The following is a 26,552-nucleotide window of genomic DNA, read 5'->3' as shown; positions in this document are numbered from 1 at the left end:
GAACATGCAAACTCCACAAACACGGAGCCAATAATGACTGCGCCACCACAGCACTCCGGTTTACAGCATCTTTTCTATTTACATTTTTCTAACCTTTGCACTTTCATTTTAGCTGAGACTGCATAGCTTCTTGTAGATGGATCAATTGCAAAGGTTGGTAACAAACATTATTCTGTTCCGGATGAGCTAATATCTTTTTACAAATGCTTTTGAGTATTTCCACAACATTTGTCCTTTTCCAGAATGTGCACACCTATCTGTGTCAGAACAGCATATTCTGGCAACTTCTAATAGGCTAGGACAGCTTTTGAACTCTACTAAATCCTGGCCAAGTTGGGAGTACTTTGCTAAGTTAAGAAAATTGATACATGCTTTTGCTCATACTCCAAAATGTGGACCGAATTTTGTTACTGTTAGTTTGTTTCTGAGCCACTTAAGACCATTTTCCTACTTTGAGACACTTGATAAATATGGGCACTGCTCCTCACAGCAACTGTACATACTGAACCTTATCTTCAATTTTAAAGCCTTAAATGCGTAGGCACTGCTGTATCTTGCAGATATTTTGCAGGTTCACAAGCCAGTTAAAGGTATTAAGTCAGGCAATCTAATGCTACTGGTTGTACCAAGGGCCAGGCTTAAAAGCAAAGGAGATCAAGCCTTTACAGGAGCTGCTCCAACTCTGCAACCTCCTTTCCCAAATTAGACAGAATCAATAGATGCTTTAAAATCATTGCTTATTACCCATTGCTTTGTGTTAGGATTTGACTGCAGTTCAGTTTCGTATCAGAAGCACATCTATTTCATTTTTTGATTTTTGATCTTTTTCTTTATTACTGCTCAAATTTTATTGTATTTTATACCTGCCTACTTGTTTTGCTAACTGACATTATGCCTGTGTAGGTGGTTGTTTTCAATAGGCTATACAAGTAAATTTTGATTTAATTTCATTTGATTTTGATTTGCATGTGGGCATCTTGAAAAGCCAGCCTCACCTTCCACAGCCATTCGTTCCCTCAAGACTTGCTGAAGTCGGCTTTGCCGGTCTTCTAGCTCAAGTTCACGAGCACTAGGGGGTAGAGGGCAAGGTTTTAGCTGCCTAGTTAGGAGGAACATCTCAGGTTTTGAGTTACAGTAAAGCTGTTCAAATAAAGGCCAAGAAGTGGCCAGAACGTGCATGGATGGCTCACAATATCATCAGCTCAGATTCGTAGCGGACCAAGGCGTTCTTCTCTTGGACCAGCTTGAACCATTCTTGCATGAGCTTGGGGTCGTCTTTCTTGCCCATTCCTGGGAGAGCCAAGGGAGAGAGGGGGTATGAGATGCAGGTAGCGGGGTAAAATCCCTTCATGCTGACAGTGACACACAATGGATGCGAAGCTGAGAATGAGTGATGCAGCTCAACTGGGACAGAAGATGAAGTGGGGGCAGATTTTGGCTAGAGAAAAGCTGGCAATGCAAGCTGGGATACCAGTCCTGATCTTTGGTTGAACTTTTCTTCAGGTCAGAACCTACATCCTATACTGTAAAGATTCTAACCTCACCAAGACTGAATTTTCAGAATTTTTACCAAACCAACCAACAACATCAGAGCTAGTTTTCTGGAATAATCTACCAGTTTAGATTGTGGGATTCAAGCACACTTTACATTTAAATATAATTAAAAACCAACAATAGTTAAAATACCCTTTACTCAACTGTATAGACTGAAAGGTGGACATTGATCACAGAGCTGTTTGTGCCAGGAAGTCAGTGTTGATACCCATCCATCACAAACACGAGTCCCTTTTAGATGTTCAAAGCTTTGTTTAGGTCTTGACTTCTGAGTTCATACTGCTGGTTTTGCTTCTAACTGCATCAAAACTTCTGATAAACCACTTAACACTTTTATTTTTCTTGCTCAATGTGGTTCCAGGAGTCTGCATCATTTTAATGCCAGAACCCACGTTCAGAAACTCGACATTCGCCCAGTGAAAGTAAATAATGATCAATAGACTTACACCAGTACATTCAAGGCCTGTCATTTACACAAAGTATTACTCAATGACTTGTGGCAGAACTGCTTCCCCATAAATGGGTTTTCAACTTATATGTTTTTATATGTTTTATGAAGATCACTTTTTGTGATAACCTGCTTGAGAAAACTGAAAATTGAATGAATATGGTTCTACTGAACCTAAGTAATGTTGTTTTAAGATATCATTGTTTTCATCACAGCTGAATGGGTACAGATGGACACGTCCTCATACTCCATTCATAATACGGGTTGAAACTGGAGAGGTGGGGTTCTGGGAGCATGCAGCACTGAAGACATGCGGTGCAGAGATTTGTAGTTTATCCTTCCCGCCTATGGCACACGGACGGAGCTAAGCCGGTCAAGTGAAACATGGTGGGGAGGAGGGTGTGGCTCTCAGATGCATTTGCTTAGAGGTTCATAGACAAAGAGCATGGAAAGCAGGATGGGGTTCATGTGGCATCTGGAACTCGCCCTTGCTTGTCTATAGTCCAGGAGGCCCCCCTGAGACCAGTCCAAAAGCAGGCTCATGTACCTCTTGTCTTGCATTCTGCCAAAAAGTTGACCCTTCCACCCTCTTGTCCACCCCCACCCACCTCATAAACATAAATAAGACACAATTAGCATGTGACAAAGATAAAAACACCAGCCTCAATGGCACCAGTCAGACAGGAATGTACATTCTCACTCTTGGCCTAGAGACATCACTGCTGAAGCAACAAGGAGACTACAAGGTGGAACAGAGCACTCAAGAAGTGTTTTGACTTTTTTAGGTTCCTCTGTGTTGTCGTGCACAGAGTATGTCAAAGAGATGCACTCAATATTTAAAAAACCGACCTGCAGGCACTACGTTTCTTCACTGTGCAACACGGTTGAAAACACACACTTGTCTAATTCTGAAACCCGAAGTAGGGCTGGTATGGTCCATGGATCCATTTTTATATCCGTATATGAACTGGATTTTAAAGGGAACACAGAAGTTTGGCCTGACCAACAGAGCTTTGATCATGAACGGTGATCATCTGACGGGGCACACAGATATGCTAGGTACAGGCCTTCTTCACTCTGGCTGCAGATCAAGGTTATGTGCCTCTTGCCTATCTCCAAAAGTCTCATCACTCATCAGCACACATCATGGCCCATGTGGTTTCACTAATCACCATTCTGAGTATGTCAGTCTACCGCCTTTCTTTTGGCAGACCACCCCCCCAGCCCCAACTTGTGTGTTCCAGACCAGTGGGTGTGGTGCTTTGTGTGGTGAGGTACGTCATAGCAGATACCGAACCATCACATCGCGGGGGAGTCTACCCAGCCGTGCCACACACGGGGAGAGGAGCGTGGGCTTCGGGCACACGGGCGGCTGCTTGGCTGGTTGCCAGGGTAACCATGCTGCGGCCAGGGGCAGGACAGGCGGGGCTACATTACCTTCGGAGGAACAGCAATGGCAGAAGGTGACAGGTCTCCGACGAGGGGCCCCCACAATGGGCTCCACTTCCAAAAGACAGGCAAAGAGTGCAGAGCAGTGGGGTGGCGGAGGCGTGAAGGAGAGAGAAACAGAGAGAAAGAGAGACAGGAAGGCAATGGGCAGAGAGCGAGAGAGAGAGAGAGACAGCGAGGGATAGAGTGTAGAAGACAGGCAGGAGATGGCAGGTGGCGTGAAGGGAGAAGAAGAGGGAGACAAAATCAAAGGCAGTCTACGGGAAATTTGGGATATAGAGCTGGGTTGAGAGGGGCCACACACAAAAGGTGTGAATGTGTGTGAGTGTGTGCAGGCGAGATTGTGCTCTGCAGGACAGGACGTCCTCTGTCACTGGAGAAACTGTCCTGGCTGCCTACCGCAGCTTTGCTCCCCCTGGCTACCGGTCAGAGACTGGCATGTGGATGATCCACCACCATGTATCCTAGCATGCTTTCAGCAGTCTCCACACAGCCCTCTACAGCTCCACTGTACTGCACTCTGATCATATAGACTCACACAGGTTCTTATCCCTCTAAATGGTGATCTACACATCCCCAAATTGGTCTTAAATCCAAGTAAAGGTGTGCATATCACTTTATCTCAGGAGGGACTTAAGAGCATGGTCCGTCTAATCTATGTTACCAATGAAAATAAATGTAAAAACATTTAAAAATAACAAAACGGAAAGCAGAATGATGGGAAGGGAAAGGAAAACAAGTGAAAAGTGCAGAGGTATTTGAAAGAGGTGTGTAACACTAAAGACAGGAAACAGACAGCACGTTCCCACAGTTCCATAGGGCGAAAGAGCTGGGAGAGAGGGATGCTGGGTTATTTGCCACAAGGGACTATCACAGACAAGGTGGGGGGAGGCGTGTCCCGGGGTGCACTTCACGGAGAGGAACGGGTTCGCGCGTTACACCTTAGTGCTGGTGGTGATGGCTCGTTTTCAATGTGAGCTCCACCACTTAGCAGTTTGTGCAGTATGTCAAGGCCACAAAGAACACCTACCTTCAGAAGCAGCCTAACTGGCAAGAGACAAAGTACAGCAACCATTCAGACACCCAAAGACCCACGGCCTGCTTTGTTTTCAGGTCTGAGGGCTCCCCCTACAGGTACCAGGCTGAAGTAAAAGACCCTGAAGAAAATCCAAGGATGGGATTCGTGTTCTGTTACCCAAAACCCAGAAGGCTGGGGATTAGTTAAGCACATCTGTATCTTTAGGAAGCTCAATTCTGAGGGGAGGGGTGACACTCTGCTCCGATCTGCCCTCATCCCTGTGTTTCAGCAGTGATACTTACCCCCAGGATTCAGACTTTCAACATCCTACCTCTAAAAAATTGCTTCATGTTCAAACTTTGATATGAATAGCAACACTTGTTCTTTAAGAGCATCTCCCTTTAAGAGTATAACTTTCCTTGAAACAACAGGTGCAGGAACCCACAGGCTTTTTTTTTTTAAAAGAAATGGAAGCCCAAAAACAGTCAAAACCCCTGGCTCACACACATGTGAAATGAAGGGCAACTCTTTCAGAAACACAGATTGATGTCATTGACCATTTCAGACTCTCCCGAGCTTGCAGTCAGCAGCACAGGCCAGCTCCTGCTTGATGGACAGCTACAGAATGATGGCACACGCAGTGAACAGCAGGAGCACAGTCTGCAGACGGGTTCCATGACACCACACAACGAGACATGACATCACATGGCCTTCTACAGAAGTCTGAGGTCATGGATCGGGTAAGACGGAGGAGAGCCTTTGAACGTAACGACATGAACATGAGCTACACCAGGACTGACAGCTAGCAACTCCTGGCTGACAAAGGATTGGTCCAATAAAGGCCACAGGGGGGTGGGGCTTAGTTTGTTCAGTGCAGACCAAACACCTCTTTCCAGTTCTAGGGTTGAAAAAACTGTAAATTGACTGCAAATGAAGGGGGGGGGGGCAAACAATGAAAATGCTGAGGAGGTGTGGAATGCAAACTCTGTCCTTTATGTCAGGTGTAATTTCAAACCATGATGTCCACGAGATATATTAAAAAAAAAAAAAAAAAAAAAAACAGGTCATGCAGTCACATGCAAGTCTTACATCTCCACGGGACTTCTGATGGGACAATTCACTGTCGCCCTAAGACTACCATTGTTGAACTGGAAAGGGTGGGGCCATTAGTATCGAGGGGGTGAAGAATTAAAGGTACAGGCACCACATCTAGTGCTATGCCAGGGAAGGTGCAGGGTTAGTGGTTAGCTGGGTCAAAGCGACAGGTTTGAAATACATACCACCCAGATGTAAGTCCAGGACTTCAGTGTAATTAGACTCTCCCCAAAAGTCTATAATAGGAATATATAATAAGGACAGTTACTGCACAAAGCCATGGATGGACAGCATGCACACTAAAACGCACACGCTCGACAGAACATGTATGCACCACAGGTCCGCATGACATGCTGCACCAGATAGTCACATAGATTTGTTGTAATGCTGGAACCCCCCGCACCCCAACCTGTGGGGCCGCCATATCTCATTCGCTCAAAATGCTTATGTGCGTTTACTTCTGACCGCAGAAGACTCTGAGGTCACACCCACAGCGGCACATACTGTCCCCCAGGTCTGGCCAAGCATGGCTGAACGGGGCACGTGCTGACATCAGCACCAGCTGATTATTCAGGGAAGTGGCTGAGGCTGTACCCCCCCCCGCCAATGAGGGATAAGATGATAATCAGGGATAACAGCAGCATTTGAGAGGGTATTTCAGGGGTACAGTGTGGCCAACATTAACCTTCTTAAAGGTAAAAGCAATGTTTATGGCAAAAAAGAAGAGCAAACTTGTGCCTCTGTTTATGTCATTTCCTCTGGGGCCACATCCAGATGTAGCACACAGGCAAATCTATGCGAGAGACACACATCCTCAGGTAACAGTGGCATGCACCTCAAGGACACCCAAGGACAGACAGAAGAGAGACAGACGGCACCGGACATGGGTTACACTGATGACAGGCCCAAGAAATGGCAGATGTGGTGTTATGGGGACATGACTACAGCCAGTTTTGAATACCTGATCTTCTTTTATGCTGTTTTGGACTAATGTAAGACCCTTTATACCACCCTTTAAAAGAGTAAACGACAGGTTAAGAGCATTCTCCTGCATGAGAAAGAAACTCTAAGGATTTATATTTTTACATCATCCGCCTACTGAAAAAAATGAACGATGAAGATAATCATACAGTCAATCAATTTGCTATAATACGGTAGCAGACAATCCACTTTTTTTTTATTATTATTTTTTTTTACATGGCACTGATTTTACTTCATATCACTCCTAGAAAACTGCTTCATACTAATGCAAAATTATTTAAGGAACATTTTCCTGGTCCCTGGCTTCAGACTCTTTATGACCAAGGTACCACAGACAAGTGGTCAGATTCTTAAAGTTCAGGTTACTCAACAGATAGCAAAGCTTTCAGTCTCTTCAAGGTATCTTGTCATTTTGCAGAAAATTTGCCAGAATTATACTGCAAAATGTATCTCTCACAAAAAAAGGTACATAAACACATAATCCTTTGTTTTCAAAAAAAAATAAAAAAAAGTTTTTGGGGGAAGGGGGATCTTCGACAACCTTTGACAGGGTGTAATGGCTCATGGTCCTCTAAACAGCACTAGGTGTGAAATTTGGCATGCCAAACACATCTATGTATAGTCTACTTAACACACCTTCATCCCAATGGCCCTGGGGGAGCCTGATCTGACAGCCCTGGATAATGTAACGTCTCATGGTGGCAGTTAGGTGGTCTGTGATAGTCCCTTGTCTGTCAGGCTCAGCAGAAATATGTGACGCGTGCACTACATTGTAGCATCATGAGATGTGATGGTGGGAGGGTGCGTAGGCCATCTTTTAACACCCATAGGAGGCAGTCTTTTAGTCCAATTGCTTAACCCAATGGGCACCAAAGAAATAGTGAGAACAACATAGCACGGTGCCCCTCAGCTGCATTTCCTGGTTTGATTCCTTTTGTCCATTTGGTGAGATTTACCCAAGAAGGTAACAAGTAGCCTATTATTTTGCTATTATTTTTACAGTTGCAAAGTCATTTGTCCCAGATAACGCTCACTGAGGACTGACCTAAGATCATCATATTAAAACAGTGTTTGTGATTGTTTCATTCAAGCCTCTTTAGGTTAAGAGGATTTTTATTATGGAAAATCCTAAATTAGGTATTGAGTGTGTGTGTGTCTGTGTGTGTATATATTATATATATATATATATTTTCTTTTTAAATCAAGTCTGTTTAATCAAGACATAAAAATCAAACCGGCAGATTTATATCTATTCATATCTCCAAACTCTTTTTCCCCAAGCTGGTCTGTTTTATTTTTTGCATACATAAAGACCAACACCTTGGTCTAATGCATGTGTGAGGGTCTTGACTCCGCCACCTAGGCGGGGCTTGGAGAGAATCCCCCCTATAAGCCTGAGACAATGCTGATTGACAGATACCTGCTTCCCCTCGCAGTGCCTTCTCTACTGCCACGCCCCTCTCCTCCAACTGCCTCTGCTTCTCCTCCACCTGCTCCAGTTGCCTCTGAATGATCTAGGGGAGAGAAGTGGGCTTCCCTTCAGACACAATAACCTGGATTTAGTGCACCACTGACAGACATTACCAGGGAAACAGAGAGTGGTTCATTGCACCTGCCCTTATATACATAGCATTAAAGCCATTTTGAGACCTCATCCAGTCAAGAGTACAGTTAAGTGCTTTGCACTCATGGCAGCAATAAAAGAGAAACACAGACAAGCACAAACTGGCACATACAAATAGGAGCACACTCACAGAGACAGACAAACAGGAGCACAGCCAGGCACAAACAGGAGCACAAATGGACAGACAGACAGCAGTAGTACCTGGGCTCTGTGCAGCCGCTTGAGCTCCTCCTGTTTGGCTTGTCGACGCGCAGCTTTCTGCACCCGCCGCGTCAGTTTGGCATTCAGCTCTTCCTCGGTGTACGTTTTCTGGAAGAGCATTTCAGACACACTTAGACTAGGCAGTGGTCCCTCCTCCAGGGGGATAGGAGGACCCTTCCAAGGGAAAAAGAGCTCACAGCCCTTTTCTCAGGGGAGAAGAGTGTAACTGAAGCCAAGCAACCAGCTAAAATGAATGCAGCAAGTACCCCAACAGCATGGAGGCTAACTGAGGCTGGGTTCTCATCACAGGGCATACTAACTCAGGTGCTAACAGAGTCAAATGGCAGCTACTGCTTTCCCATAAACATAATGAGTAAAGGGTCTGGTTTACTCAGATAAAAGGAAGCTTTAATTCTACCATTCTGCAGAACTGATTTCAGTTGCAGAACCAGTTCGTCACATTCACAGAACACAATACCAAGGCATCTTCACATTTACAATATTTTTGTATTTATAGCCAAATAATTTCAAAACAAATCAGTAAATTCTCTACTATCCCATTTTCTGGCTGTAGTAGAGCAGGAAAAGCAAAATAGTAACATTCATCTTGAGCAGAACATCCTTGTAACTACACCGTCATTCTGCAAATAAGCCAGAGAGTGGAATCAGGGCTGCTGACAGAAATCTGCATGGACCAAACTGTGTTCCAATATAACAACCCCCCACCAAAGCACAGTGGGGAAAAAAAAGTTGTAGATAGAAAATAGAAAGAATATAATTCACTTTTGGACACCAGACAGGTTTAATTTTAGTTTTAAATGGTACAGCATTGCAAAAATAAAAAATCATGAGCCAGTCACCAACAGTCAGGTGGCGCTGCGTCGAGTCCTTGGCATGCATTTGGAGAGAACAGTTAGTGCTGCACATGGTGAACAGTGAATCGATAGGGTGGTGGTTAGTGAGCGCAGCAGTATGTGCGCAAAGCGGCCTGGCTGACAGGATGGTGCACACTACCTTGAAGGCGTGCGCTTTCCTGGCCGCTGCAGTATGAGGGATGTACAAGCGCTTGGGCAGATGAAGCGAAACAAACAGAAAACAAAAACACATAAAGTAAATGATGCAATGAGGCAACATACTGTTAATACTAAACCACATAAACATAAACCACATAATTAACAAATCCACACAGAATCACAAAGGCAAATGAATAAACACACAGATTATCTTTACTATTTAAATAATATTAAAAACACATTCGCATACACAAGCACAAAATACACATTTGCATTCATTTCTTTGTGGGGACCATCCATTAATTTCTACGGGAAAAAGAGTGACCCCAACAATGGCAACCTTAACGCCTTCTCAGGTCTGGTCTAAACAATAAGTGACCAAACAAGACTTATGGAATTTTTTATTTTTTGATTACAGTCACAGATTTTTATAGGACTGCTTTTCTTTGGTTTAAATCTTGCTTAGAAGCAAGAACTACCACGGTAAAAAAAACACAAAAAGCAAGTGACCATTTGATGGATTCATCATTTTCAATTCATTAATACCACATAAACCACATCATTACAATGTAAAACATTTCTGAAAGGCGCCCAGAAAACTACAATCCATACTGAAGTCTTTATGGGCGCTTTTCCACCGCACCAGGTACCGTACTTTCCAAAAAAAGTGTGTGTAGGTTTTTCCACTGGTGTAAAAACTGGTACCGGCGCCAATTCAAATATGCTATTATGATCCTTCACTTTCCTGTAGTTCTGCTTAAGTTTTTTTGATTTTCATTGTCCGGTGTTTCGCGTGTGCCCCATTTCTTACAAGCGGCTTGCTATTACGGCAAATACATTTTTTATTTAGAGTCATGCCATCTAAATCCCGCTGGATCTGTTCATCTAACCATGTGGCGTTTAAAGCCTGTGTTTGTCCATCCTTCCATTTTACTTTTTTAATATTTTTGTTTCTACTGCTTTTTATGTTGTTTCTGTTCGCTGTTCATTGTGTTTCAAAAGATGTCGGTTGTACTTTGTGTTGCAGCTACAGGCTATTTGCATAACCAACCGACAGCAAATACGTTTGCAAGTTCCACCCCAAAGTACCGAAGTACCAAAGAAGTACCCCAGCTGGTTTGGCACTTTCGGTACTGGTACTCGACTGGAAGTCAATGGAAAAGCGAATGTACTGAAAAGTACCGTACTTTGTACGGTGGAAAAGCACCCTATATGAAAAACTGCTAAAAGCACTTGAAAGCTCATACTCGATACAGCACAGTCTCCGTTATCCGGCTACTTGCCCACACAACCACGCAGCACATGCTGCCTCCCTGAAACACTGGTGAGCCCTGTTCTACCTGGAACCTTCCTCTCATTCTCCCAGGAAAGCTCAAAACAACGCTAAATTAATACTTACCAAGCTAACTGTGACAAGAATTTATTTTAAAAAAAGGAAGGCATTTTTGAATGCATTCAGATAACCCAGATATTATTTGGCATAAACACTGCAGAATACACTCTTTTTTATCAGGCCTGAGATCGCAGAGTGCCTAGGTCTAGGTGAAGTCTATTTTCCTAATTCATATAATCCCAAGCCTTAAACTTTACTAAAAAATACTTTCCATTCTTGCTTTAACATTTACTTTGGATCATCTGAAGCTTGATCAGACGATGTCATGTCAAGGTGAAAAGACATGATATTTGAACTTAGTGAAACTTTAATTTATTCACATAATCTTACGAAGATCAATTTCTGGCCTTTTGGGTTATTTATCATGACAATGTAAAGTTAACTAGTAGCAGTTAAAGCTGGGAAAGATTTCACAGAACTCCTGCAGACGTACCCGCCGTAGTGGTTCAATATGTAGAGATTCCAATGTGATATGGAAGGAGCATGAAATGAACATCAATCAAAAGCTTCACCAAAGTACAGTGATGATTAGGGCAAGAAACTCACTTCGGTTTTAGACCTCTGGGAGGCTCTCTCCAGCATGTCGTCACAGGACAGATCTGATTCTTCAGAGAAACTCAGATTTTTTCGCAAATGGAGCTCTACACCAAAAAGAAACCACGGAGTCAGTAAAATTAAAGAGCATTTGCCCAAAAAAACGCAACAACATAGCCTTAAAACTAACCATTCGCTAACACTTTCTATGAATGCCATGTCTATATAAATATATGGACACATTCATAACTCATATGGTGCATTATGAATGCGTTATAAAGCTGTCATCTATAATGCACTATAGATAGATCCATAATACAGTATAAAGCATCCTTAATTCTTATACCAACTGTTATAGTGCATTATAGATGACAGCTTCATTGGAGCTTATTAAGTGCTATAATGAACACTATAATGCCATAAGACTGTCAATAGAAGGTATTGTAATGCTTTATTAGTTCTTATACCTACCATTATGATGCATCATGAAAGCATCTATAAAGCATTATAGATGACAGCTTTAAGTAATTGTTACCAACCTTCTTGTATTCATAAAGTGAATTAAAAAAATCCCGCCTAACCTAATGTCCGCTCGAGGGATGAAGATCTCCTTTTCCACGAGCCCATGGTAGCAGCACTGGAGGGGGTGCTGGACCAGGATTTGTTGTCCATCTTCTTCTTTTTCTTGTCCTTCTTGTACCCTGAGAACACCACCTTCCAGAGGGACTTGTGCTTGGGAGCATCCTCAGAGCTCTGCTTGCCAGAGGAGCAGCTGTCACTCTTGCTCTTCTTCTCCTTCTTGTTTTTACGTGGAGAGAAAAGGGAGCTGCGCTTCTTGATCCTGCCCGCTGAGGAACCTTCGGAGGAGGCCCCAGAACTGTCCAGGCTCTTCTGGGCATGTCCAGAGATGAAACGCTCAGAGAGTGTCAATGCATGCTTTCGCGACTCCAGAGCTTTCACGGCTGATGTCGACGAAGAGCTAGGTGGCTGAGGGGTCTTCATACTCTTCCCTGACACATCTGAAGCAACATTTTGGGGCGTTCTATGAGCCTCAGACTCCATCTTAGGCAGCTGCTTGGACAGGGTGTCCCTTGCAATGACACTGGGCTTGCCATTCTCCATAGCCAGGGCCAGGTGGAAAGGGAGCTTGTTCTTATCCTGCCTCCTATTGGGAGGGGTGGAGAATCGTTCTAGCACACTGGCATCTGGCGTCCGGTCATCATAAGTATCTTCTACATCGTCTGCAAATGGGATCTCATCCACACTCTCCACAAAAGACTTACGAACATCATCTCGCCGAGGTTTGCTTTTCTCTCGCTTCACCACCACTGGGGTGATGGGCATGTTCCCAAGAGCTGCTGTGGTATGAGTTGGAACAGCTGAAGGCACAGGCCCCTGGACTGGTCCTGGAGTCTCCTTGGGCATATTGGACCACCCTACCTGGTGCTTCTTTGGCTTAACAGCAGGCGGATTCTCGACGGGTGGGGGTGGGGGAGGGCTGGAAGGTGGGGTCAGCATGGCAGAGTCAGAGTTGTTTAACGTCTGGCTGGTGGCCGAGCTTCCATTGAGGCCCAAACCTGAGCTGCTGCTGAGGTCCCTTCTCTCAGAGCCAGTGCTTTTGGGTTCTTTGTCCACAGTTGTGATGACCTGCCCCTCCACAGTAATATTTAGCCTCCGGATGACGGCCCGGCCAATGAAGGGGGGTCTCAGATCCTCTGACAGGTCCTCAGGGGTGTACGACTTAGGTGAGGAGGAGTCAGGAGTATGGGTCTTCACAACTTTTTCTGGGAGTCTGCTCCTCTCCAGTGGAGTGAGACCTAGACTCCTCCTGATCTCTGCACTCTTCAACCAAAACTCCTCGATGATGTCCGTCTTCTTCAGAGGTGTTTCTTCCATGAAGCCCAATGGCTTCAAAAGCTCAGGCAAAGCCTTTGTAGGAATGTGTTTGGAGAGTGATGTGGATGTCACTGAAGATGAGGCTTTCATTCGCTCTGGGGAGTTCGAGAGGCTCGCTGCAGGTTCATTGCAGAGAAGCGGCCGGGTGCATATTGGTGAGAGCGCATTCCCTGCGGAGGAGCAGGAACAGGGCTGGCCATTGGTCACTGAGGATTCTGGGGCAACCGTTTCTGGCAGTGAAACAGGCTGAGAGCAAATGGGGGAAAATGAAGACACGGGACTCTTAGTATCCAGGACAGGAGAGTTCACCTTTGGCTTGACTTCCTCTCCAACTAATGGTTCTGAGAAAAAGTGTAAATCGGGGGATTTAACCAAGGCAGGAGTTTGAGCCTTCTGAGTGACCTGGAAAATAAACAGATTTTTAACCCCCACTCAAGGACTGAATTATTAAGAGCAGAAACAGATGTATGAAAGTAGTGATTCATACCTGTGCTTCAGGCTCCTGAGTATCTTTAAGGGGAGAAACCATACCATCACCAACAGACAGTCTGAGACAGACCGGCTGAGCTGGTTGCTCTAAAAAAGTGAGAAACAGAAGTTCTTGCCAAGTATCGTTGTGAGATGAGCTTAATAAAGCTTACAAATGGCTTCAGCAAACCTAGAAGCTCAGTAATGTTCAACAAAATATATTATAAAGAGAATATAATGATGAAGTTAAGGTAGCAGGCAGGATCACAAGACACAGATTAATCACAGTTAAAAATTACCATGATCACAGGGTGATGTGTCACCTTTGTACCTTTCCTCATCTGCCAATGACAGCTTGTCTTCCGAAATCTGCTGTGAATGAATTTCTGTCTCTGTATCTGATGGAATCTCCTCTGTGGAGAGGATGTCATATATTACTCCTTTGGTATTTCAGAAAAAAATCCCTGAAAAGGGGTCTCAGTAGGTTAATGTACAATATACATTTCATCCATGTTTCATGGTTATCTACATTCATGAAGCTCATAGCTAAATAAACAAGATGTTGTCAGAACAGCAGCAATGTATTCCCCTAAGGACCCCGTTAGCCCTCCCCCCCATCTAATCCCTATTCTCTCACACCCCCCCAACCTCTACAATCTCTAAACTCCCTACACACAGTCCCCACCTCTTCAAAGACATTTATTAAGAGCCTAACTTTCTAACTTGTCTCAATGTAATCTGATTCACCAGAGCTGGCCTTTTATGTGCCACCACTAAGTAACTGGTAAGTTTGAAAAACAATTAAATGCTTAATTAAAGAGTTACTGTGTTCACAAAGTCAAGTGTCTTCTACAGCTGCCATTCCTTTCCTTTCCCATCAAGCACTTCTGCTTCAATTATGATGTGATTTGGCTCAAAATGAAATCAGGTGAAGATCTTCATCCATATAATGTACTTGTGAAGTGGAAATGTGATCCGTCAAATGCTTTTTAGTTATCACATTCACAAATTCAAGTATCTTCTACAGTCACCCATTCTTTTGCTGCCAATTAGCGGTGTCGCTTCAGTTTTGGTGCAATTTGCCTCAAAATTTGATCACTTCCAGATCTTCACCCACCCTATGTGTTTGTGAAGTTTGAAAAATCCATCATTTACTTTTTTCAGTTGTTATCAGAGGCAGACTAGTCCCACAACCATATGTATTCTCCATTCAAAGAATACAATAAGCCCCAGTTCAATTATGTACCTTCATCCAGCTCTGTGCCAGGCTCCACATCAGGGCTTCCAGCTTCTGCGTCATCATCTTGGTCACAGGGCTCTGAGGTCAAAGGGCAACATAAGTAACTTTTCAGAGTAAAAACATGACTGTAATCTCTGGGCCTCTTTGAAACATCTACACTACAGAACATTAGGTGAACTTGAATTTAGGAAAGTATCAAGAATCATTTGATGTGTCATCAAGTTATGGAGTATTTATTAATGTAATTCACAGTGACCCATATTTATATAGACACGTATACATGGCAGGAACTTTTGTATTCAAGACACTAAGCTGTATGCACGTAAAATAATTGTAATAAATAAGAATTGCATATGAAATATTATAATAAAAATAAGTGGTGTAACAAACAGAGAAAGTTGTGAGTGAAGCTATGGATTCAACTCTCTAATATGACATCTAGAGACAGGCTCTCCACGCCAGCACACGTTCATGAGCCCAAATCAGAAGGTTTTAACATTCGTTTAGTCACTGCCAAATCCAGAGACAGGCACAACCGTTATTGCACCATGCATTATCCAAGGTAAAACAGCTGTTCAGCAATATCAAACCAGACTGAAGACCACTTCTTTCTGGTAAGGCACAGAGAACTCTACTGGTCAGTCTTTCCAGGACAAGGAAGACTAACAAACCTAGGCTGGCAGATTAATCCCTGCGAAGTGAGGCCCAGGCTAACCCTGTCACTATCAAATGTGAGCACCAGTGCTGACCAACAGGCATAGAGAGAAGTATTAGGAAACGGGGCAGACCATACTCAGAAATTAATCAAAGTCTAGAGCAGATGTGCACAAATAAATCACAGGGACAGACAACCAACTTACGCAAGATGAGTTCAGTTTTCCAGCAATATCTGTTATTTGTTTTCCTGTGAAAGATGTACTAAGAACTTAGAACCAGTGCATGATGATCAGAATTCAAAGCTAAGGCCTGTCTCAGTACTGTATGTCTGACCAAAGACAGACTCCTCCCCCATGCCTGTCGGATGCTCTGACACGGTGTCATGCACACGCGTGTGTGCGGCTGTGTGTGTGAAGCCGTGCAAGAGAGCAGAAGCTGAAAAAACACAGTGCTACCTCCAGAAAAAAAAAAGAGTCCGGCCAATTAGTGCCTGGGGGCTATATCTAAACAAAACAGAGGGTTTTGAATGAATATTTATAGATTCAGATAGTATATACAGTATATAGTATATGACTGATATATATATAGATATAGATAGTATATATACTTTGAAGACACCCCAGTCAAATTAAAGGCATATGCAGAAAACAATCAGGAAAAAAAAAACGTAGATGACAAACCGAAATGAAAGGGACAGACAGCGATGACCAGCCACGGGTTCATTAGGGATGTGAAACTACAAGATGGGGTGGTCTGATAGCGAGTCCCGCATGCCCAGCAGAGTTACCTGTGGAGCGTGAGGGATGAGAGGCTAGGAGCGCCTCCCCGTTGCTCTCCATGGCCCCCTTGGGGTGGACGTGCATCCAGTGGACATTCAGTTGGACAGCGGGATGACTGCCGGGCTGGGGGCCAAGCTCAGCAGGGAGGTTCCTGGCTGGATAAGGGTCAGTAGTGGTGTTTGGTTTTGTGGATGCAGAAGAGTGAGAGTGAAGTACAAAGACAGTCAATTTCAGGAGATACGGGAGAGAGGAAATAGGACAGAGAGCGATAATAAGAGGTTAAAGACCAGGAGGAAAACCACTCATTTTGCTGAGAAGGAAGAGGCCACATGCAGAAAGAATGAAGGTATTAACTCTTTATCGGCAAGAGCATCTGCAGGGTTAGTGCTGATCCTACAAAAATGGCTATTAGCCCGCAAACCCAGGAAGAACCAGCACAGAACCGTGAAGAGTAAAATGGCTCCTCCGGACCAGACAGCACCTCCCAATTTGCTGTGTCATTTAATTTTCAGCTCCATCTACTGTTTATTTCACCAGAGGGGCATAGGGATTCAGCATATACATCAGGGCTGGGGGGAGTGGCTTATGGGACTTGCAGGAAATTTAGGCCTACCGGTTCACTCATGTTTGAACTGGCCACAGAACTTAATGCAAACCCAAGCAGACATGGGGAAAACATGCAAACTCCACATACATATGTACATATGTATATTCATACATACATACACACGCATACATACATATATTACTCACAAGAACACACGGGGGGGCTGGACCCAGTGGTGACACCAGCACCCACTTAGCCATTATGCTGTTTTGTTAATTATTAGTTAAATCAGAATTGTATTAAAATGTTGATGTACTGCTGATGTGAGTCGGGTTTGAGGTCATCACCAGAACACTCCTGAGCTCATATGTACACGCCACACGCGTGGTTAATGGTGGCCCGCGGTCCTGTGAGCGCAAAACGGGTACGCGGGCAGGGCTACCTTCCAAAACACCAGTCTCCTCTTCATCTGCCCAGCTCTCCAACCATAGACCTGACTGGAGTTCCCTCTGCCAGGGGCAGTACTCCCCCTCTGCCACCAAGGGGAGCGACAGCCCAGGCAATGAGCCAGACACAAAGGAGACAAAGGTGGAGCGGCAGACACATGGAGGGACAGAGGAGAGAAATGAGGCACAGATAGGGTGGCAGTGGGCCAGGCATTCCCTACAGTGGGCACCAAATACCAGGAAACAGAGATGCATGGCTAGAGGATGTTGTAGGGAGCATGGACTGTGTTAGACATTTGTGTAACACATCATTGCACCCATGACTTAGTACTGAGTAAACTGGAATAAAGAGGAAAGGTACTGGACCAGGCTTGCAGAAATCTATCCTATAGTTTTTATCTACTGTCAAATGCTAGATTAAAATATTTTCTTCAAAATGTATATATTGTTCCAGTGTATATTCATATGTCAATTGTAGGATTTGTCTTTAGACCTAGATACAAGCAAGTACAGCAATTATTGAAAACTATTCTCAGTGTCTGATTCTCCTGAAAGTAGCTATAACGTTCAGTCATCTGGGGCATTGGAGGGATATGAATTTCCTTGCAGATTCAGGGGGTCCGATACTTTACACAGGCCCTTGAATATGTAAAATTGTTAGATGATATAATTTGGGGAGCACCAAGCTAAAATTTTGTTAAGAGGCCAACAATTTCTAGCTGCTTCTCTATGCATAAGAAGAAGAATCAACGAAGCCACTGTGAAAGGGGCTGGAGTGGGATCTATCTGCCTGCCAATGCAGTCTCTACTTCGCCTAGTTAACACATAATGAAAGGCAGGTGATGAGAGTCAGAAGACAGACAATGGCAAGAGGAGACTCCACTGCACTACCAAGGAGCATCGAGATGTGCAGGATTAGCCACTGAAATCCCAGGGGTGGAGGGGCTCCATGAGGCCTCGAGCTGCCTCCCTGACACGCAATCAACACTTGATTAATGCAAATCAGTTAACAGTTTACTAACTAGTTAACAGCCCCCCTCAGTAGGCTGAGAGAAAAAAAAAAAACAACTGACCATCGCTGGATTCCTCCTCTTCCTCATCCTCCTCTTCATCTTCCTCCTCATCTTCTTCCTCTTCCTCTTCTTCATCCTCGTCCACCTCCTCATCTTCCTGAGGTCCCTCGGCACTGGGCCGCCCCCCTTGCTCCTCCCCTTCCGTGGCCAGAGCAGTGACCCCCTTCAGTCTGGCATGCAGCTCTACAGCCTGTTTCCAGGGAACTCCACCCAGGTCAGAGGTTGCCTGCTGTCGCTCCTCGTCCTCCATCTCCGACTCAGAGCTGCTGTGAAGGAGGGCACCAGGGTATGTGTGACAGCAAGGCCACAGGAAACAGAGTGGATGTGTGTGGGTTCACATCATGGTCATGTCCGTACTATACTAATACTTATCAGTAGTTCTTAGTACTTAGAGAGGCTCAGGTGTGTGTGCATCATTAGGTTCCTTCCTATACCCCCTGCTATACTGGTCCTGCAGAAACACATCCTGAATAGCTTGGGGGGCATTACTGCACATACCCTCTGTTCCACAACGAAGAGCCTGCCAACCAGGCTCCTTAGCCAGGAGATTGCTTACTGTAGCCATCCCCCACCACGCCTTCCTTGCCTGGGACACTGACCTGGAGCCCTCCTCGATGTCAGTGGCCTTGTCTAACAGGCTGCTCAGGTTGTGCTCGGCCAGCGTCTCCTCTGGAACCTCCTCCAGCTCCTCCTCACGCTGCAGTGATAGCCGGTAATTCTCCAGCTCGATACGCTCAGGTGTGCCACGCAAACGCTTCGCCAAGCCAGCCTCCGGGACACCATTGACCTCGACTGGGGAGTGTCAGATGGGGGGAGAGAACACAGAGCCACACTGATGCCGCTATAAGGCTGAACAACTGAGCAGGACACTCTGAAGATCAAAGTAGGTGGGATCATTACGGCCCACCAATCGCAGATCAGTTTAACTCAACCAAACCAAACCACACCACTGAGTGAAACTAGGTCACATTGGTCAGGGAGCATCAGTGAATGCTACTTTGGGCATGTCTGTATTATACTAATACTTACCAGTACTTCTTAGTACTTACATATAAGAGCTTCAGAACTAGCTTATCTATAGAGCCTAATATGGGTGAGCAGGCAGACTGAAGAAGGAGCTAGACTTTCAAAAGGCTCTCCTGTCCTCTGATATCAGGAGTCTTGTTTTATTTAGACTGGAGCTCTAATGAGAGGGTCAGTACTTAATTTCCTTGTTTCAATACCTTGAATATACTTCCTCGCCTCCCCTACTGGGCAAAGGCACAGTCCTATACTGTAATATTTTAGGGATGGTAAGATTCATCAATTCGCACTGGTGCACCTGCATAAAAGTTTACTTTTATAATCAATTGCCCTGATATACCGTTTCTAACAACTTTGCAGCAGTAAAATCCCATTTATTGATATGTAATCATTAGAAGAGGCTCTATGCCTTTATTATATGGAAATGTGGCCAACAATTTTTGACCACTAATCTTATATTTAGATTGATATCCCCTCTCTAAATGGTTTTCTGTATCTGCATCATATTGAATTGATTTGCATCATATTATTTTACATCGCATTGTATTGCATCAAATTGCACTGCATTACAATAAGGGTCATACCATAATATCATACCATATTGCATTAGTAGTTGCTTCATATATCTTTAATGTACCAGATGATTGGCCCAAAAGTATGGAAATATGTATCACATTGGCCTCAGTGATGTAAATGCACATCCTTATAACATGAGGGATAAAAAAAATATCTGGCTTTATGAGTATGGATAACAGCTATGGATCCCTGTAATATCCTACAGGGCTGCATTAATCAAGGTTGACATTTTCAGCACTGAACTGACAGCTGCTGGGACCATGCACAAATTGGTGCTTAATGCATATGCGAGGGTGGAGTCCCATGGCTCTCAAGTGCATCAGAGGACAGGGTGCACTGAATACATGCTAAGAAAAACAATCCACTGATGAAGGCACACATACGAATAGACACTACTTTTCTCTTTATTTAGAAAGTACTGGATTTTTAATATATTTGAAGTGCTCAAGTAGACCAGAGGTCGGTTTAAATACTCAAATACCCTCAGAACAATGCGTGTGTGAAGACTGAGCTTAATCATATGTTTAAAAAGTTAGTTTTGCAGTTGAACCTGTGTGTGTTGTTAGAGTACTGATACATCTGCGTAAAACGTGGGTGTGGGTCTGGGAACACCGTCTCACAGAGAGACAGAGAGAGAGAGAGAGAGAGAGAGAGAGAGAGAGAGAGAGAGAGAGAGAGAGAGAGAGAAGAGAGAGAGAGAGGAGAGAGAGAGAGAGAGAGAGAGAGAGAGAGAGAGAGGAGAGAGAGAGAGAGAGAGAGAGAGAGGAGAGAGAGAGAGAGAGAGAGAGAGAGAGAGAGAGAGAGAAGCACACACACACACGCACACAGGTTTGTATTCCTGTCTTAGTGGAGACTGTTCATTCATTTCTATGGGCAAAACCCTGATCTAACAATGACAACCTTAACCCCTACCCAGCCCTAACCTTAACCATGAGTAAAGAAACAAAATACAAGACTTTTGACTCTGGGACATCAGACGTGGAAAGTTCAGGTCCAGAAAGTACAAATCCAGACAAAGATTTTGTTTCAATCAAGCCGTATATAAAGAGTCGCATTCACAGACTACTAAACTGGCTGGTTGAAACAAAATCTTGGTCTGAATTAGTACTTTCTGGACCCAAACTTCTTTGATGGACACACACACACACACACACACACACACAACACACACGTAAATGCACATGCAGAGAGACACAACATAAAGCCCAAAAGCACAGTGGCACAATTCGTTAATGTTAATGTCAAATGACAGAACAGCAATAAAAGAACAAGCTGGAGCCAGTGAGAAATATCATCCAAAACAAGCATCTAGCTGCATGCTCTCCTAATGAACATGCAAAGTCCAGTGTGAAAAGGTCACATTTTCACAACTGTTCACCTTAATATAATCACTCTGAAAGCTGTTCATCAGTAGAGGTACAGATGATTTGTGGACAGTAGTCTGTGCTGTAGTAAGCTGTGGGTTAGTGGGTTACAGTGTGATGCGGACTTCAGCTCTGAGCAGAAAGATGATGCGTACAGAGTACTTTACAGAACCCACAGAGGACCCATTACAGGAGACCAATCACAGAGCTGAGTTCACAGAGGACCCATTGCCGAGGACCAGGCACATAGATGGCAGAAGATAAGGGACTAGTCATATAGTGTGCAGAAGAGTAATTACAAAGGACAAAATACACAACATATAGAGAATGAGGACCAATCACAGCACACAGATACCTTAATCACAAAGGACGAATGACACAGGAGCAGACACATATCTCACAGCGAAGCTGCATAAAAGCTTAGAGTCCTACTAAGACCATCCTTTGTGTGATGTGGAGAAGCTGAACAGAGTTTAGCAGCTATACTCATCTAGACCAGAGGAAGATAGCTTTCCAAGGGTTACTGTCGGGTTCCCCTTGGAATGAGTGTCTCCTCAATAATTAACATTAGCTGGACCCTGACACCACATCAAAGCAAAGGAACGTCAAAGGGCAATCTAGACAATGTCTCATCTCCTGGCCTTCTGCGACAATGGCCACAACCCAGCATGGATGACAATGCTACATCTTCAGGGAATAAACTGGTCGCCCCAGAGAGGAGCAAGACAGCAGACACAGGGACACAGGCTCACACATTTACAAAGGTAACAGCAAACAGAACTTGAACAAAAATTAGCAAATGAAACATGGGTAGGCAGTACATGGGCAGAAAGTAAACAAAGTAAAAAAAAAGCCAGTTTCCTCAAATACTTGAATCCTTCTATCAATGTTCACCTAAGAGTCTAGCACTCACTGGCTATCTGCCCCAGTAACCCTAACAAGGCACAGAGAAAGGGGACCCCAAAGCTGATAAGCTGGCACAGGAACAGGCAGTCTGCCACGTTGAGGGGCACCACCTGCTGGTGGCGCCAGAACAGCACCCGGCTCAGCAGTCTGGCCACATGGCACAGTGGGGCCCCGGCCACAGGGGTCCTTGGGAGTCGGAGGGCCACGCGGCCTGGACCGGAGAGTGGGGTACCTGAAGGCCGGAGATCAACCAGAGGTGGTGTGGCCTCGGCCCCTGCTAGGCCGTCCACTGTTGACACATCAGGCAGGATGGCTGGGCTCTCCTAGAGGACAAGAAAGCACACCGGAAAACTAGTTTACCCCAGAAGGCTTTGCAGCTTAGCACTGAAATGTGGTTGATCTTCCAGAGAACATCCAATCAAGATGGTCATGTTATCCAGCAACCAGAGGTGATGTTTTTTGAGGACGGCCATAAATTATGCAAAAGGACCAAACTTATTATTAGCTTATGATATGTTTTGAATCAATGAGTAACAGGGGAGAGGACATTCTCCAGCCAATCAACTTACACCTGGGGCCAGAGCCTCTGTTGCCCACGTATACAACCCCTGCCACAAACCATGCTAACAAGCATTTGACAGGCATTACTGCTATTTAATCATAAACAATTCAATGTTATTTATTTGTTTAGCTCATTTTCACAACAATTCATTGACTCAAAGCGCCCTGCCCAAAAACTCCCAGTGAGCAAGTGAGAGGCGACAGTAGCAAGGAAAAACTCCCTGGAAGGAAGAAACCTTGGGAGTAACCAGACTCAAAGGGGGAATCCATCCTCCAGGAGCTAGCAGAGGAAGCCCTAACCCTAACCAGACTCAAAGGGGGAGCCCGACCTCCAGAGGCCAGGAGAGAAAGTCTATGCATCCATCCAGGACTGGGGGCCAGCTCATTACAGGGCACACTCACACAGCATTCACTCACACATGCAGTCCTATGGGCAATTTAGTAGTTAATGAATAGTTAATGTTGTGAATCATTTGCGTGTATTTCTTTGTGGGTTTATTTCAGGTGCTAATGTTCTTCCAATGGTAGAAAGACATCCAATTTAAATGGACTGATGTCTCTAAACTGCTCATTGCATGTGACCTTATATGAGTGTATGTTCCCTGCCTATACTAAAATCCATCTCAGGTTGCCACCTGCCTTGTGTCCCATTCCTGGGACAGGAATCAGGCTCAGTGCACCCCAGTAAAGAACAAGTGCTTATAGAAAATAGAGATCTGTACACTTCAGATACTTATTGTAAACATGCTATGAAACTTTGGATTCATGATGAAGGAAAGATGGTACCTTTTGGGCTGGAACCGGTCCAACTGCAGCGGGCCTCTTCCTTAGGGCCTGACCCGACAGGCGGTAGCAGTAGTGTGGTTTACAGTAGAATTTGCCTGAGAAAGAGATGGGAATGGGGGAACAGAGGTGTATTAGCAATGAAACAGCAGATTCTTCTTGGATACAGAATAAAAAAAGGTATCGCACCACTGCGATGGTGTAAAACTGCCTTTGCACTCATTGCTTGAATGATCCCACAACACTAATTGTTTTCACCTCCAAAGTAGCTCAAATTCCCTTCCCTACATCCAAGAGAATCCGGCCATCAGATTATTTACCCTTCTCACTCATAACTGGCGACTCCTATGCACAGGCGAGTATTTAGTATTTTTAAGTAATTCAGGATAACAACCTGGACACAGGACCTTTTTCACTACCAGCTGTTTTATGAACCATAAACCCTGTGGTTCCAACTGTGGAACCGATATCCGGGGCCACTTCCATGATGCTACCCTTACCGTCCTCCAGGTCAAAGGCATAAGAGGACAGGCGCAATGTGGTTCCACAGTAGTCGCACTTGAAGCAGCTCCGGTGGAAGAACTTGGCCTCGGCGCTCAGGCGCTCCATCACATACACACGTTTGCTGCAGAAGTAGCAGACATCACTGCCCCCAATGTTCTGTGGGAACTCCTTCCGCAGGGAAGTCTGTGTGGCGAAGCAAACAGTCTTTCAGAGGATGCTGGGAAAGATCGGAGAGATCCAGAACTGCGAGAGCCATTAAGCAAACAAGAAAGGCTCCCCTTGATCTCCTTGGGTACTGAATAATGCAAGCAGCATCCTCAGAAAGGACCAAACGCAACTGTCAATGAGCAGAATCTTAGCAGAAGGATACACTGAACATCCTCACCAAAGATGCTGAGCTTTTCTTGACATCAGGATACCAAGAATATCCAGCATTGACCAAAGCATTGACACACCACCAGCAGGGTTAATACCAAAGCATAAGGTTACCACAATTCTGTACTTCTGGTACTTAAAGGCATTACACACTAAATGCAATCTGAATATGGTGCCACATCACACTGTTTTTTTAGTCTTTGGCTTCAACTGCCATTGGCTCTTACCAATTCCTTCTTGTCAAGAAAGGGCTTGGGTTCCTCATGAGTTTGAAGCTGATTGGCTAACTGTTCAGCCAATGAGCTCACTCCCCCTGTGTATAATTTAACATATCTCTACCGTTGACAGGATGAAAAAGGACAGAGAAGATGGAAAGCAAACAAAAAGTCAATGAGAAAACAAATTTTTTATTCTTAAAAAACTGGCACATATGAAATACTGAAGGAGAAAAGAATTTCAGTTTGAAGACTTCTGCAAAAATGCAAAAAGCTGCCCAGCATGCTTTGTGCTCAGTGGTATAAAAACAGAAGAAAAACAAGCTGTGATAACTTTCACTGTTCCAGTCTGTGGCTCAGCCATATTGCACAATACCATATCCTCAAACTACACCCAACAGATGTGACTCATCACGCTTGCAGTTCCAGAACTGCAATTGAATAAATTCAATAGTAAAACATTTTTGTTAAGCTATAAAACACTCCCAACACATCTGGCATGAGCAATCTTCAATGTTCAAATTGGACAACAAGACCATAATCTTGTGGTACTGGGAAGAATTGAATGGGGATTTCTTGATTCTCAGAGTTTCACCACAAACATAAAAAGTCATTTGGACTACAGCAGACAATAGAGAGAGATTGTGTATTCTTGCGTTTTTTATTAAAAAGCTTGCCACTGTGTGAAATTTCACCATACAAAGGCACATCTCTCTGTAGGGAGTAGTAATGAACTTGACTATAAAAGGTCTCTTTCCCATGACAGGAGCAAGAAGTTAAAGCTTAAAATTGCAGGGAGTTTTTAAGAGAAAGACACCCCCTGCTAGCATGCCGTCATATGGGGCCCCTCTCCAATAGCAGCTGTGAAGAGCACCTGTAAGCATGCAGTCATACGGGGTCCCTGTCCGCGTGCTATCACATGGGGCCCCTCTCCAATAGCAGCTGTGAAGGGCCACTGTTAGCGTGTGGTCATATGGGACCCCTCTCCTATAGCAGCAGTGAAGGCCCACTGTTAGCGTGCAGTAATATGAGGCTCCTCTCCTATAGCGATTGTGAGGGCCCTCTGTTATACAGGGCCTCCGCGCTGCAGCAAAGGCAGAAGGTTAGCAGACAGCCACACTGCAAACCACGTTGTGCTACCTGTCTGAGGATGTCGGGGGAAGGGGGGGCCCTAGAGAGAAGCTGGTCCTCTACATGGGCCATCCAGGACTGGTCCTTAGCCTCCAGGAGAACAGTCACAAGCCACATAGATGAGACACAAGACAGCATTTGCACTCAGACAGGCTGTATTAGGAGGTATTAGCAGGTAATCCCAACCACATGTGTAAGTGATAGAGACAGTTTCTTGACTGAAGCAGCATGTTCATACATGGTGCTGCTCTGCCTGGCTTCTGTATCAGTAAACACCCAGTATCTGCTAGACAAATGTGTGATGTCATAACATGTGCATCCAAAAGAAAGTGCTGGATCTATGCTCCTACCAGTCTGTGAGCTGTATAAACGCTAAACGAACCATGTACAGTACAGGCCAAAAATTTGGACACACCTTCTCATTCAATGTGTTGTGTTTATTTTCATGACCATGCCCATTGGTAGATTCTCTGAAGGCATCAAAACCCCCTTTTTTGTTAAGTACATAACTCCACATGTGTTCATTCATAGTTATGATGCCTTCAGTGAGAATCTACCAATGGTCATGAAAATAAAGACAACACATTGAATGAGAAGGTGTGTCCAAACTTTTGGCCTGTACAATAGCTACACACGTGTGTGTCAGTGCTCTCTTCACCCAGCAAACTTGGTGACTCGTCACCTGAGTTTTCACAGGC

General features: G+C 44.5%; 1 protein-coding gene across 17 annotated transcripts in view; it reads right to left on the bottom strand.

Annotated features, from left to right (window-relative positions):
- Positions 1-26,552, bottom strand: part of mical3a (microtubule associated monooxygenase, calponin and LIM domain containing 3a) — a 63,162-nt gene that overhangs the window by 2,204 nt on the left and 34,406 nt on the right. For 3 of the 17 annotated variants that reach the window (XM_049009252.1, XM_049009259.1, XM_049009253.1), the window contains 22 exons: positions 26,537-26,552; positions 25,864-25,944; positions 24,736-24,843; positions 24,130-24,316; positions 23,633-23,727; positions 22,518-22,608; positions 19,016-19,208; positions 18,417-18,682; positions 17,340-17,429; positions 16,359-16,505; positions 14,921-14,992; positions 13,974-14,087; positions 13,694-13,782; positions 11,892-13,608; positions 11,323-11,417; positions 9,385-9,459; positions 8,371-8,478; positions 7,966-8,059; positions 6,526-6,576; positions 5,750-5,800; positions 1,191-1,290; positions 996-1,069 (listed from right to left, as the gene is read on the bottom strand). The exon at positions 26,537-26,552 is cut by the window's right edge and continues 95 nt beyond it. In XM_049009252.1, coding sequence (XP_048865209.1) covers positions 996-1,069; positions 1,191-1,290; positions 5,750-5,800; positions 6,526-6,576; positions 7,966-8,059; positions 8,371-8,478; positions 9,385-9,459; positions 11,323-11,417; positions 11,892-13,608; positions 13,694-13,782; positions 13,974-14,087; positions 14,921-14,992; positions 16,359-16,505; positions 17,340-17,429; positions 18,417-18,682; positions 19,016-19,208; positions 22,518-22,608; positions 23,633-23,727; positions 24,130-24,316; positions 24,736-24,843; positions 25,864-25,944; positions 26,537-26,552 — 3,914 coding nt within the window. Of the gene's footprint in view, positions 1-995; positions 1,070-1,190; positions 1,291-3,439; positions 3,506-5,749; positions 5,801-6,525; positions 6,577-7,965; positions 8,060-8,370; positions 8,479-9,384; positions 9,460-11,322; positions 11,418-11,891; positions 13,609-13,693; positions 13,783-13,973; positions 14,088-14,920; positions 14,993-16,026; positions 16,075-16,358; positions 16,506-17,339; positions 17,430-18,416; positions 18,683-19,015; positions 19,209-22,517; positions 22,609-23,632; positions 23,728-24,129; positions 24,317-24,735; positions 24,844-25,863; positions 25,945-26,536 lie in introns of those variants that run through there. The other 14 variants (XM_049009256.1, XM_049009254.1, XM_049009255.1 and 11 more) reach the window with 14 other exon arrangements.

Source organism: Brienomyrus brachyistius, chromosome 3, assembly GCF_023856365.1.
Source record: "Brienomyrus brachyistius isolate T26 chromosome 3, BBRACH_0.4, whole genome shotgun sequence".
In the NCBI taxonomy this organism is placed as follows: domain Eukaryota; kingdom Metazoa; phylum Chordata; class Actinopteri; order Osteoglossiformes; family Mormyridae; genus Brienomyrus; species Brienomyrus brachyistius.
The sequence above is the reverse complement of the archived record's forward strand: the minus strand, read 5'-3'. Positions and strand labels throughout refer to the sequence as shown.